Source organism: Agelaius tricolor, unplaced genomic scaffold (assembly GCF_023055355.1).
Source record: "Agelaius tricolor isolate 1412-34295 unplaced genomic scaffold, bAgeTri1.0.p SCAF_28, whole genome shotgun sequence".
Taxonomy (NCBI): Eukaryota; Metazoa; Chordata; class Aves; order Passeriformes; family Icteridae; genus Agelaius; species Agelaius tricolor.
This window is the reverse complement of record NW_027269288.1, coordinates 4,281,312-4,293,730: the sequence shown is the minus strand read 5'-3', so window position 1 is coordinate 4,293,730 and position 12,419 is coordinate 4,281,312. Positions and strand designations below refer to the sequence as shown.

The 12,419-nt window shown below is 44.7% G+C and overlaps 1 protein-coding gene across 2 annotated transcripts; it reads left to right on the top strand.

The window, feature by feature from the left end:
• Nucleotides 1-234: 234 nt before the first annotated feature.
• On the top strand, nucleotides 235-6,945 carry LOC139600821 (F-box only protein 2-like). Of its 2 annotated transcripts, none has more exons than XM_071449299.1 (6): nucleotides 235-311; nucleotides 2,145-2,390; nucleotides 3,665-3,791; nucleotides 3,883-3,978; nucleotides 4,677-4,812; nucleotides 5,687-6,945. In XM_071449299.1, exons 2-6 carry the CDS (start codon nucleotides 2,147-2,149, stop codon nucleotides 5,819-5,821), a joined length of 738 nt encoding a protein of 245 aa, XP_071305400.1. In that variant the 5' UTR covers nucleotides 235-311; nucleotides 2,145-2,146; the 3' UTR covers nucleotides 5,822-6,945. The 2 variants fall into 2 exon arrangements, with proteins under 2 accessions (XP_071305400.1, XP_071305401.1); XM_071449300.1 differs by having other exon boundaries at nucleotides 240-311; nucleotides 2,065-2,390; nucleotides 4,677-4,823.
• The last annotated feature ends 5,474 nt before the right edge of the window (nucleotides 6,946-12,419 follow it).

The window sequence follows — 12,419 nt, the reverse complement described above, 5'->3', positions numbered from 1 at the left end:
CGGGGCGGGGCTGCCTTGGGGCGGAGCCGCTTTAGGGCGGGGTTCTTTGGGGCGGGGCCTCAGGGCGGGGCCGCCGGCCTGGGGCGGGGCCTCGGGGCCTCGTCTGGGCGGAACAGGGCGGGGCCGCGGGGCGGGTCCCGGTTCTCTCTGACCAGAGCCCGGACCGCCCAGAACCGTGTTTGGGCAGAGCAGGCGGGGCCGCGGGGCGGGTCCCGGTTCTCTCTGACAGGTCTCGGTTCTCTCTGACAGGCGCCCCAGCCCCGTGTGCCGTTCTCAGTGCAGCCCAGCTCGGAGCGGCCCCTGCGGCTCAGGTAAGAGCGCTCGGTGCCCCCCCTGAGCCTCCGCGGGTTTCCCGGGGTGTCTCCTGGGGAAAGAGGAGGGACACGCAGTGCCCCGAACGCGTCAAGGGATGCGCGCTGCCGGAGCGTGTCCGTGATGTAAAGCCTGGTCGGTTTGGGTGCTTAGCTGGGGTGGGAAAGGAAAGGAAAAAGGAAAGGAAAGGAAAGGAAAAAGGAAAGGTGCCTCCGTCCCTCTCCCGAGTGCGTGAGGAAGCCTGGCTAACAGCGCTCTATCAGCATGCAGGGAGCAGGAGAGGCTTCTGAAATTCCTGTACGAGATGAAACCAGCATGATCCCTCCCGCCTGCTTTTAAAAAATTATGTTTTGGCCTTCGGGACTGTGGTTGAGGGTTGGAAGTGTGGGGAGAATAAGAAATCACTAATTCTGTCTGGGAGTTGTAAATTACAGTTTGCCCCTGCTGGGTGCAGTGCAGATAGACACATCTGAACGTTTAGATTTACAATGCTGCTACAGCAGTGACTCCCAGTTTCTTCCCTTCCTTGCCAGGTTTGGCATTGCTGTATTTTGTTTAGTTGCATGCCAGGGTATTTCAGCTCTGTTCTTAGTGCTCTCCCAGGCTCACTGAGTCATTCCTGAGGAGTTTGGCTGCATCCATGCAGTTTGCTGCAACCTCAGCAGCTTCCCAGCACCAGGACTCAGCTGACATCAAAGCAGTGGCACAGAGCATCCCTCACAGATGCCACAGGCTCTGAATCTGCAAACTCATCTTTCCACAGTCCTGCAGCACCTGCACCTGGCCTCAGGGCAGCAGAGAGCTGCTTGGAGTTCAGAATTAGCACGTGAAGTTAGAGCAAACACTTCTGACTTAATTTCTCCAGTTATGAGGCCGTAGACATTAGAATATTAGAGAATATCAGCTGAGTTATTTTCAGACCTTTACTTTATACAGGCTCCTGATGAAGTGCCAGCACTCTGAGGGAAAGGCTGTCAGATATAGAATGAACCACTGCAAAGGTGGCTGGCAAGAAGCTTAACACTGATATTTGAGTGCTGCTTTGCAGCATTTGTTACCAGGGATGTTCTTAAAGGCAGAACAAGGCACCCATGTGCCTTCCTCTGCAGAGGAAATCATTACTAGGAAGCTGATTTTTGCAGCAGCAGAGATTCTGGAAGGACTGATTCCAGCCTGGAAAATGAACAAACTCAGTGGTCAAATACACACATTTTGTGGGCAGATTTAATTCAGGGCTTTTACTTAGAATATAAAAATAGTAATCTGCTTCAGGCTATTAATGTAATGAGGAACAGGAGACCTTGAGGCTAGGAATCAAAAATCCTACCTTCAGATAACTGTGGTGGTGTTCACAGGGGTCCCAGGACGAGGGAAGAGATGAGAATCTTGACTCCATGTTTCAGAAGGCTGATTTATTATTTTATGATATATATTATATTAAAAGAAAATGATATATTAAAGAATAGAAGAAAGGATTTCATCAGAAGGCTAGCAAGGAATAGAAAAGAATGAATAACAAAAGCTGGTGACTCTCAGAGAGTCTGAGCCAGCTGACTGTGATTGGCCATTAATTAGAAACAACCAACATGGACCAATCAAAGATGCACCTGTTGCATTCCACAGCAGCAGATAATTATTGTTTTTCTTTTCCTCCGAGGCTTCTCAGGAGAAAAATCCTAAGGAAAGGCTTTTTCATAAAATATGTCTGTGACAGATAACATATTCATTTTCCCTTTTTTTCTACTGCATCAGTGTCTGGCATTGCTGAGGGTGGGAAACCCTCACCATTGCTTTCCAGCCTGTCTCTCAGACAGCTGTGCCCCCTGCCCCAGGCATGGAGTCCCTCCCTGAAGCAGTCCTGCTCCGGATCCTGGCCTCCATTCCTGCGGTGGAGCTGGTGCTGGTGTGCCGCCTGGTCTGCTGCCAGTGGAGGAACCTGGTTGATGGAGCTGCACTCTGGATCCTGAAGTGTCAGCAGGAAGGCCTCAGCAGAGCAGAGTCAGATGTGGAGGACTGGCAAAGCTTCTACTTCCTGAGTAAGAAAAGGAGGAATCTCATCAAGAACCCATGTGGTGAAGGTGAGAGACACCACAACAAGCTCCAAGGTGCCCAGTCACTGAGAATTGTGTATGTCTGGTCTTTGAAAATAGATCTTGGTTGCTGTCAGGTTGCAGAATTTTCTCCCTGCCCAAGAGTCAAGTCACTCAATCCGTGCAGCCAAATCATTTAATGAGCACAAAGGCCCTTGATAATCAGCCCTTGAGAGACATCACAACAAGCTTCAGGGTGACAGAGAGATGACCAGGCACTGAGAATTGTGTATGTCTGGTCTTTGAAAATACATCTTAGTTGCTGTCAGGTTGCAGAATTTTCCCCCTGCCCAAAAGTCAAGTCACTCAATCCATGCAGCCAAATCATTTAATGAGCACAAAGGCCCTTGATAATCAGCCTTTGCAAAAGGCTTTGCATAGCATTCACTTTATCTAACCTCTGCAAGGATCTAAATCTCTGTGTTTGAGGCACAAAGATGTCCTTTGTAGAAACCATCCAACACAGTAATGGCTGTGGCATTTGTTTCTGTATTGCTTCTTGCCAAGCCATGACAGGAGAGATGAAGCCTTTCCCAGCTCAGGGGTGAGTCTGCCCTCAGCTCACCAAACCCTTCAGGCTTCTCTCCTTGGAGCAGCTCAGGCCAATCCTGTTTTTACTCTCCTCACCTCAGCCCATGTTAGAGACTGGGCACACACCCCATGTGCCATCATTCTGAATCTGTGACCTTCACTTGCCAGAGCTATAAGCTGCTTACCAATAAGCAGCAGTAACCAAGCCTCACAACCCAAGCAGCAACAATTTCACACATCACAGACCAAAGCAGCATCAACACAGCTTCCCCATTTTGTTTACAAGTGACTTTCTGCAAGCTTTTCCAGCATCCAGGTTTGCCTTTTGAAAACCCTGATGTTTAAGGTCTTCTGCTTCAGAAAATACCACTTAGTGCTTTAGAATACTTAGAAACAAAGCAATCAGTATCTGTCCCCAGAGTGTTTGTGTGCTGTGACACTGAAAAGGGTGACACTTCAGAATACCTAAATTCTTTCCCTGGAGTACTTTCTTAGACCCACACATACACAGCCACTTTGCTGGGGAATATTAAAGTTTGGTGTGATTGGGCTCAGTCAGGCTAAAGGTTTTTGCCTGACCTCTACTTAACAAACATATCCATAGTCTACATATAAAATCAGTGCTGTGTCTAATATCAAACTTTCCCAAGCCAGAGGAATGTTCCAGTGGGAGATGGTCAAGTTCCCCACGTCCACAGGACTCATCCAAGTCTCTTTTCTGCCATTTGCAGAAGGCTTGGAGCACTGGGGAGAGGTAGAGAATGGAGGTGATGGCTGGAAAATTGAAGAGCTCCCAGGGGACTTTGGAAAAGAATTTCCTAGTGAAGAAGTCCATAAATACTTTGTCACATCTTATGAGTAAGGCTGCTTTCTTCTCTTCCTCAGGAAAGGGGGCATTTTTGGTTCTCTCAGGAGGGGCTGTGACCCCAGTTAACATCTTGTGTTTCAGGTGGTGTCGAAAGGCTCAGGTCATTGACCTTAGGGCTGAGGGCTACTGGGAGGAGCTGATGGATACAACCCAGCCTAAAATCATGGTAAGAGACTGGTAAGTATTAAGGAAGGCTTTGAGGACAGGCAGAGGGTTAAGAAAGATAAGGAAGAGAGGGAGGGCATAGACCTTATATATATACATATATCTATATATATATATAAAAATATATATAAAATATATTAAAATATTTTAAAATATAAAAATAAATATTTTATATATAAATATATACAATAGATATAAAACTGTATATAAAATATATAAAAACTATATATAAAATATATAAAACTATATATAAAATAGATATAAAAATATAAAGATATAAATACACATAAATATATAAAATATATCAATATATATACTATATATAAATTATATATAGAAATTTTATATATAAATATTAAAATTATGTATATAAATTTATATATATATAATATAAAGATTATATATATTAAAATATATATATAAAATATAAAGATTATATATATATAAAAAATTATATATTTTTTAGGCCTTAAAACCTCAGCTGCCAGGATCCTGGATGTGGGACAGGGCTCACAGGCAGCTCCCACAGGCTTTTGGAGCCCATGAACTCCAAAGCCCAGGTTCCTGTGGTCAGTGAGGGGAGGTGGTGGGCTGGGCTAAGAACCATTGCAGGTTTCCATCTCCAAGCAAGGCTGCAGTAACTTGGTGAGCTTGGTGGAGCCTTTGCAGAGCTCTTACAGGTAATGCCAACACCTGGGCTCTCCTTGTAGGTATGCAGGACGTGGTGATGCTGGTTGTCTCTATGAGCTGTGTGTGAAGCTGCTCTCTGAGAACGAGGATGTGCTGGCTGAGTACAAAAGTGACACTGTCACCATCCCACAGGGAAATGATGGCAGCTGGACTGAGGTGAGTTACAGGTATGGGCTCAGCAGGTGACACCCGACCTACATGAATCAGGAATATTTTTGAAGCAGGAGAATCCTCCAGGGGGAGGAGGAGGCTCTGTCATGTCTTCTCTGGAGCCATGATCCTATGATTGGAAAAGGAAAAGGGAGGCTGCTTTACAGGAACCTTGCTGAGACACCACCAGCAGGTATAAGGTGCAGGAGTTGTCACAGAATCACCAGGTTGGAAGAGACTTTCAGGGTCATTGAGTCCAACCTGTTCCCTGACACCTCAACTAAACCCTGGCACCCAGTGCCACATCCAGGCTTTGTGAAACACATCCAGGGATGGTGACTCCACCACCTCCCCGGGCAGAACATTCCAGAACTTTATCACCCTTTCTGCGAAAAACTTTTTCCTAATATCCAACCTGCATTTCCCTTGAAGCAGCTTGAGGCTGTGTGCTCTGGTTCTGTCTCTGTCTGGAGAAAGAGCCCAGCCCCAGCTGAGCACAGGCACATTTCAGGAGCTGGGGGGAGTGATGAGGTCACTCCTGAGTCTCCTTTTCTCCAGGCTGAGCACCCCCAGCTCCCTCAGTGGTTCCTCACAGGGTTTGTGTTCCCAGCCCCTCTCCAGCCTCGTTGCCTCCTCTGGAAGTGCTCAAGCATCTCAATGTCCTTCCCAAACTGAGGGGCCACAACTGGGCACACAATGTCCAACCTGGAGTGATTCAGTGCCCTCGGAACAATGGGATCAAAGCTTCTCCCACTGTAAATTCCCCCAGCCTGGCAGGTCTGACTGTGCCCAGCGGGGCTGAGGGCTCTGTGCACTGAACAATGGTCGGTTTGTGGTGGTCTGACACTTACTAACAACTGCTTTGTCTCTTGTCCCACAGATCTCTCACACCTTCTCCAGCTACGGGCCCGGGGTGCGCTTTGTGCGCTTTGAGCACGGCGGGCAGGACACGCTCTTCTGGCAGGGCTGGTACGGCGCGCGCGTCACCGGCAGCAGCGTGACACTGGAGCCATAGCTCTGCTCAGCAGGACCTGCATGCTGCAGTTCACTTCCCTCAGGGCATCCATCCCCCAGCCTTTGGATGGTTTCTGCATGGTGCTGCTGCTGGCTGTGGAGCATTCGGCCTTCCTGCATAGGAACGTGTGTGCAAGGTGCCAGGAGCCACCGCCCGTCCCTCCTCAAGAGGACTGTGCAAAGAATGTGAATGAATTTGGGAGTGCACCTCACCACTTGCACTGGTGTTCTCTGTCAGACAGGAGATCACCTAAAAATCCTGCAGAGCTCCTCTGTTAGTCTGTAATGCCTAGCACCCAGCCTGAGTCAGCTGTCTCCCCTGCCTGCTCTCCTGACTTGGGCACTCCTTAACTTGAAGGGATGCTTTAAGTATATTTTCTGGAAGTTAGAGTGGGAAAAGAATAAAGAAAACCACAGACCCTGTGTCTCAAACATACCAGGGAAACCCAGAGCCCTGTCCCCAACTGTTTCCATTACCTGCAGTGAGAACTTTGGTTTCTTCCATTTATAAAAAGTTAACATTGTTTACTACAGAGGGGCTCTAGCTTGACTGTCAATACTATTAGTTTAATTTTTAGTGATAATGCAAAGCAAGAGAGGTTGAATCCTTTTCTCTTACACTGTTCCCAGCATCCATTTATCAAGGGAAGTGTTGGGAAGAGAAACATGTCTGGTGTCCAGCCCTGGGGCTTCGTTTGGCTCCCTCAGAGAGATGGCATCTCCATGCTAGTGGAGAGAGAAAGATGACAGCAACTTAGGGAACTGGGTTAGAAAAAATTTGGGATGGGGTCCAGAAACAAATGAAAACAAACTAATTTACCCCCTCCTGGCCTCTGCATGCTTCAGACAGCAAGCATCCTGGTGATCCAGTGTGACTCTGCTGGCAGGACACTGCTCCCCCTCTGCTGACCATGTCTGCAAGAAGTTCATGTCTGCCTCTGCCCTGTGCTTGCTGACAACACAGCACTCCAGGCTCCCACTTGAGCTTCTTGATACCACTCAGGGCTGTGTGCCCCATCCTGAACAGACCCCTAAGCTTTGCTGAACTCAGACTGTCCCTGCTAGTGTTGCTATAGGACACGAAATAAAACTATGTGCACACTGGAATCTCCAGGGTAAAAAGAAGGGTGTTGAATTTCTGACTCCAACATTTATAGATTTTCAAAGGTGACAATGGATTGGAGGATGACAGTGCCACCTGTCCAATGACACTGGGCAAACCAACAGTCCATCAAATTTCTCCTCCTCCAGAAAAGAATGCAAACCAATAATTATTTACAGAAAAGCGCATGAGAAAGTTCATTACAAGAATGCAAACATCAGAAGGCTTAGAAGAACAGGGCAACACTCCTAGTAATTCCACTCAGAAGAGCATCCCCTAACAGAGCTGGTGTTGCCTAAAGAAAGTATATTTTTGTGTCCATGTGTCTGCCTTCCCTCCCTGGGCTGCCATTTAAGTGCCCCTTTCCACATGTAGTGACTGCTGCTGCCTGCAGCCAAAGGCAGGAAGGAGCTTCCACCTGGGCACAGTGCATGCTGCTCCCTCAGGCTTTCTGCACAGCTGCACCTGGGTGCCACACACACACCACAGGCCAGGGAAACTATTGTAATAAAGTGACACAATTGTGTGTGGATTTCCTCTTTTGTACTGGGTATGTGTCCCCTGTGCTCAAGCATCTGTTTTCTGTTATGTGGAGCATGTCAGCCAGTTCTCTCCAAAAGCAGGAGTCACTGTGCTGTAATTCCATGGAAGAGGAACATGCTCTGTTCCCCAGCACCCTGCACCCATGGGAAGCACTTAAAGTGCAGTGTAATAGCAAGCAGAAGTGCATTCAAACATGGTGAGAATTCATTCAAGGCGCAGAGAAGGTACAGGAAGGCTTCTACAGAGCCCAGCCCTGCTGCAAACCTTCCAGGTCCTTTGTCACTGGCTCTGCTGTGAGTTCAGCATTAGTTCTGATCCAGGAGGCACCAGAATCAGTTCAGAATGGAATTGTTTCCCTTCCCTTACCCCTGCACACACTGTCATGCAGTGCTGCTTTACCCACCCTTAGCCTTTGGTGCAGCTTTTACAGAATACAGAAAGGATACAGACAGAATGCTAGAAAGACAATAATGAAAACTGGTGACTCTTTCCAGAGCCCTGACACAGCTTGGCCCTGATTGGCCAAAGAGTGAAAACAACTCACAGCAGAATCCAATGCAACAATCACCTGTGGGTAAACAATCTCCAAACACATTTCACATGTGAGCACAACACAGGAGAAGCAAATGAGATAAGAATTGTTTTCCTTTTCTCTGAGGCTTCTCAACTTCCCAGGAGAAAAATCCTGGGTGAAGGGATTATTTCAGAGAATGTGAATGCCACAGTGGGGACACACTTTGGCATTGCAGAGAGAACAGCTACAGTGAGTTCAGCTGGGAGGTCTCACAGAACCTGGCTTTTTTTGGATTGCTTGGAGAGCTGAGCTCCTCACACAGCAGCCTGTGTGTGAAGCAAAGGCTCACAGACAACCACAGCAACATGCTCATGGTCAAGACTGACCCCTGAGGAAGAGATGTCACAGGTACAGAGAAGCCACACACAGCCAGGCAGGCACAGCTGGGGGCTGTGTCACTCTCCTGACACAGAGTAAAAATTTTCCAGACTAGAAATCCATTTTGATTTAGGTGAAATGTACATCTTTGAATTAAGTCTGTAGCTTGCAAACAGCTGTTTGGTGTGACTGTCTGTTCTTGCAAAAAAACCTATGCTGGAAGAAACTGCTTCAGCCAAAGGACAGAGATAAGGGAGTGTCACCCTGATTTTTTAAGATTTTCTAAGTTTTCTGATGTTTACATTCTTGTAAGGAACTTTCTCACACATTTTATGTAAATAACTTCTTGTTTTGCATTCTTTTATAGGGGAGGAGAAATTTGATGGACTGTTGTTTTGTCCAGTGTCATTGGAGAGGTGGCACTGTCATCCTCCAATCCACTGTCACTTTTGGAAATCTATAAATGTTGGAGTCAGAAATTAAAAAGTCCTTTTTTGCCGTGAAAAGAGCAGCATTGTGTTATTTCATGTCCTATAGTGACAAGGGAGGGCCCCTTGAACTCTGAAACAGACACAGAGAGGCTGCAGGAGACAGGGCAGGATGACCCTGGAGTTCTTTCTGATAAAAAAAAATGTCAGGCAAAATCAGTAAAATGAATATGTATGAACCTATTGCGAAATTGCATGCATATGGATTAGAGAGGGAGATAAAAAAGGATCTGGAGTTCCCAGAGGCAAGCATGCCATTTAAGAGAAACGATCCTTTAAATGCTCGCTGTAATAAACACACGCTTTACAACTTTCACAGAAGTTGTGGAGTTTGCTTCTGCAGATCGCTCCTCAAGCTGGGAGTGACAGCAGAGGGCACTCGGGCTGCAGCAGGAGCTGCTGCTCTCTCCATGCCAAGCCACACACAGGAGAGGTAATGAATCACACTGCCCTGGATGCTGTGGTTTGCATCTGCTCCTGAGCCCTGCACCTTGTTTTTCCTGGCTGCAGCTTAGTGTGAATGTTTTCTTCTCATTCTCTTGCAGTGCCTGCTGGCGTGGTTTGCAGTGCACACACCCTAATGCTTATCCCTGCCATCCAGGACACCTGTACACATTTTGGAAGGATTGCTGCCTCTTGGGCAGCAGACACAACGCACCTTGATTGGATGCAAGAAGCCTTTTAAACTGCAATGAGTAATCAGAGCAGTGAAAGCTGCCTGGACATGGACCAAGGCCTTTCAAGTTTAAGTGGAACAGCACAATTTGCTCAACACTATCTCAGAGCATTGAAGTATCACTCAAATTAGTAAGATGTCTTTCCTTGCAGAGTTGTTTCTGACCTTAATGCAGCCCACAAGACTCAGAAGAGTCTTGTCACATTCATATTTTCTGGAAAAATCCCTTCACCCAGGATTTTCTCCTGGGAAGCTGAGAAGCCTCAGAGAAAAGGAAAACAATTCTTATCTCATTTGCTTCTCCTGTGTTGTGCTCACATGTGGAATGTGTTTGGAGATTGGTTACCCACAGGTGATTGTTCCATTGGATTCTGCTGGGAGTTGTTTTCACTCTTTGGCCAATCAGGGCCAAACTGTGTGGGGACTCTGGAGAGAGTCACGAGTTTTCATTATTATCTTTTTAGCCTTCTGTAAGTATCCTTTCTGTATTCTTTAATATAGTTTTAGTACAGTATTCTTTAATATAACATAGTATCATAAAATAATAAATTAGCTTTTGAGAACATGGAGTCAGATTCATCATTCCTGCCTTCATTGGGGCACCCCACAAATACAACAGAGTCTCACCCAGAGCAGCAGGGCTGTCTGTGTCTCACAGTGACCATGCCCAGGGTCTCACATCCCCTCTGCCCTCCTCCTCTGCATAGAGAGCTCTGCAGCCCTCCCCAGGCAGGCAGGAGTCCCAGATACATCACCCATGCCCTTGGCTCACCTCCCTGCAGGCTCTCAGAGCAACTCATCTGGAGCTGGATCTGTGCAGAGCCATTAAGCACAGTGCAATCAGTGCTCCCAGAGAGGCTGCAATAAAGCCATAAGAACTCTCTGTGGGCTGATGGATGGTGGGGAAACACATCTCACTGCAGCAGGAGCAGGGGCTTGTTGCAATAGAACACGAAATAAAAATGACACACACACCTCCAAGGTAAAAAAGAAGGGAAGTTTATTTCTCAACCTTGATATGTATAGAATTCCAAAAGTGACCTTGGATTGGAGGATGAAATTGCCTGTTTTGTTGTTGGGGTCCCCAGGACGAGGTGAGAGAGGAGAATCTGACTCCACGTTCTCAGAAGGCTATTATTATATTATATTATTATATTATTATTATTATATTATATTATATTATATTATATTATATTATATTATTATATTATGATATATTTATTATGATATATTAAAACTATACTAAACTATAGAGAAAGGATAGAGAGAGAAGGCTAGAAAAGAATGAATAATAAAAACCTGTGACTGACCAGAGAGTGTGACACAGCTGGACTGGGATTGGTCATTAAGTAAAAACAATTCACACTCTAGGATAAACAGTTCTCCAAATCACATTCCAAAGTAGCAAAACAGGGAGAAGCTGAAGCTTCCCAGCTTCCCAGGAGAAAAAATCCTGGCAAAGGGATTTTTCATAAAAATATCATGGTGAAAAAAAAAAATTGCCACCTCTCCAATGACACTGGTCAAACCAACAGTCCATCAAATTTCTTCTCCTCCAGAAAAGAATGCAAAACCAATTATTATTTCCATAAAATTGTGTGAGAACTCCATGACAAAAATAGAAACATGAGAAGGCTTAGAAGAACGTAGAAGAACAGGGTGACATTGGCTGGGCATTGACAGGGAGGGCAGGAAGCTTTGGCAGTGACATGCCCCCACAGAGCACACTGCAGATGTGCCATGCTCAGAAGCACTGAAATGCAGTGGGATATCTATATCTATATCTATATCATCTATATCTATATCTATATCTATATCTATATCTATATCTATATCTATATATCTATTTATATTCATATCTATATATCTAAATATATCTATATAATCGATATAATCTATATCAATAAAATATATATCTATATCTATCTAATCTATATCTATCTATATCTATATCTATCTATCTATCTATCTATATCTGTATCTATGTAATCTGTATCTATATTTATATAATCTATATAATCTATATATCTATTTATATCTGTATCTATCTATATCTATATCCTCATCTACATCAATATAATCTATATCTATATAATCTACATCTATATCTATGTATCTATATCTATATAATCTATCTATATCTATATCTATATATCTGTCTTTATCTCTATGTCTATATTTGTGTCTATATTTGTGTCTATATATCTATATCTATATCTATCTATCTATATCTGTATCTATATAATCTATATCTATATAATCTATATCTATATCTGTATCTATATAATCTATATCTGTATCTATTTATCTATATCTATATCATCTATCTATATCTGTATCTATATCTGTATCTATATATCTATATCTATATCTATATCATTTCTCCAAGTTTCCCTGAACATGAAGATTCTTTTTTGAAGAGCTGAGAGTAGAGAAAGGACGGTATTGGAGCTCTGCTCTTTGCAATCCTTGCAGAAGGTCCTGAAGTCAAGCAGTGATATTTCTACCTCCCCACACATAATGCAGCTCCTCTCATTAATATTGACACACCAAGCACTGCAAAATGAAGCAGATAAAATCCTGATCCAGATATGAGTAATGACTTTGCATTTTGTTTGAAAATTAAACCTAATCTTGTGTTGACTCTGCTATACAAGGAGAAATAATGAAACAGATTAAGATGAGATCTTGTTCACTCTTGCTGAACAAAAGCCAATTAATTGTCAGCAGGATTATCGTGAAGTCTTTCTTCTCTCAGACAAATACAATCAGACAGAGTGTGTGTGCTGGTGCAGGAGATTGGTTTATTGGTAACTCTGCCTGGACAGATGAAAACACCACAAAGACTCAGTTACCCACATGGAGACTTGTTGGGGTCTCTAGCTGCTCACAGTGACC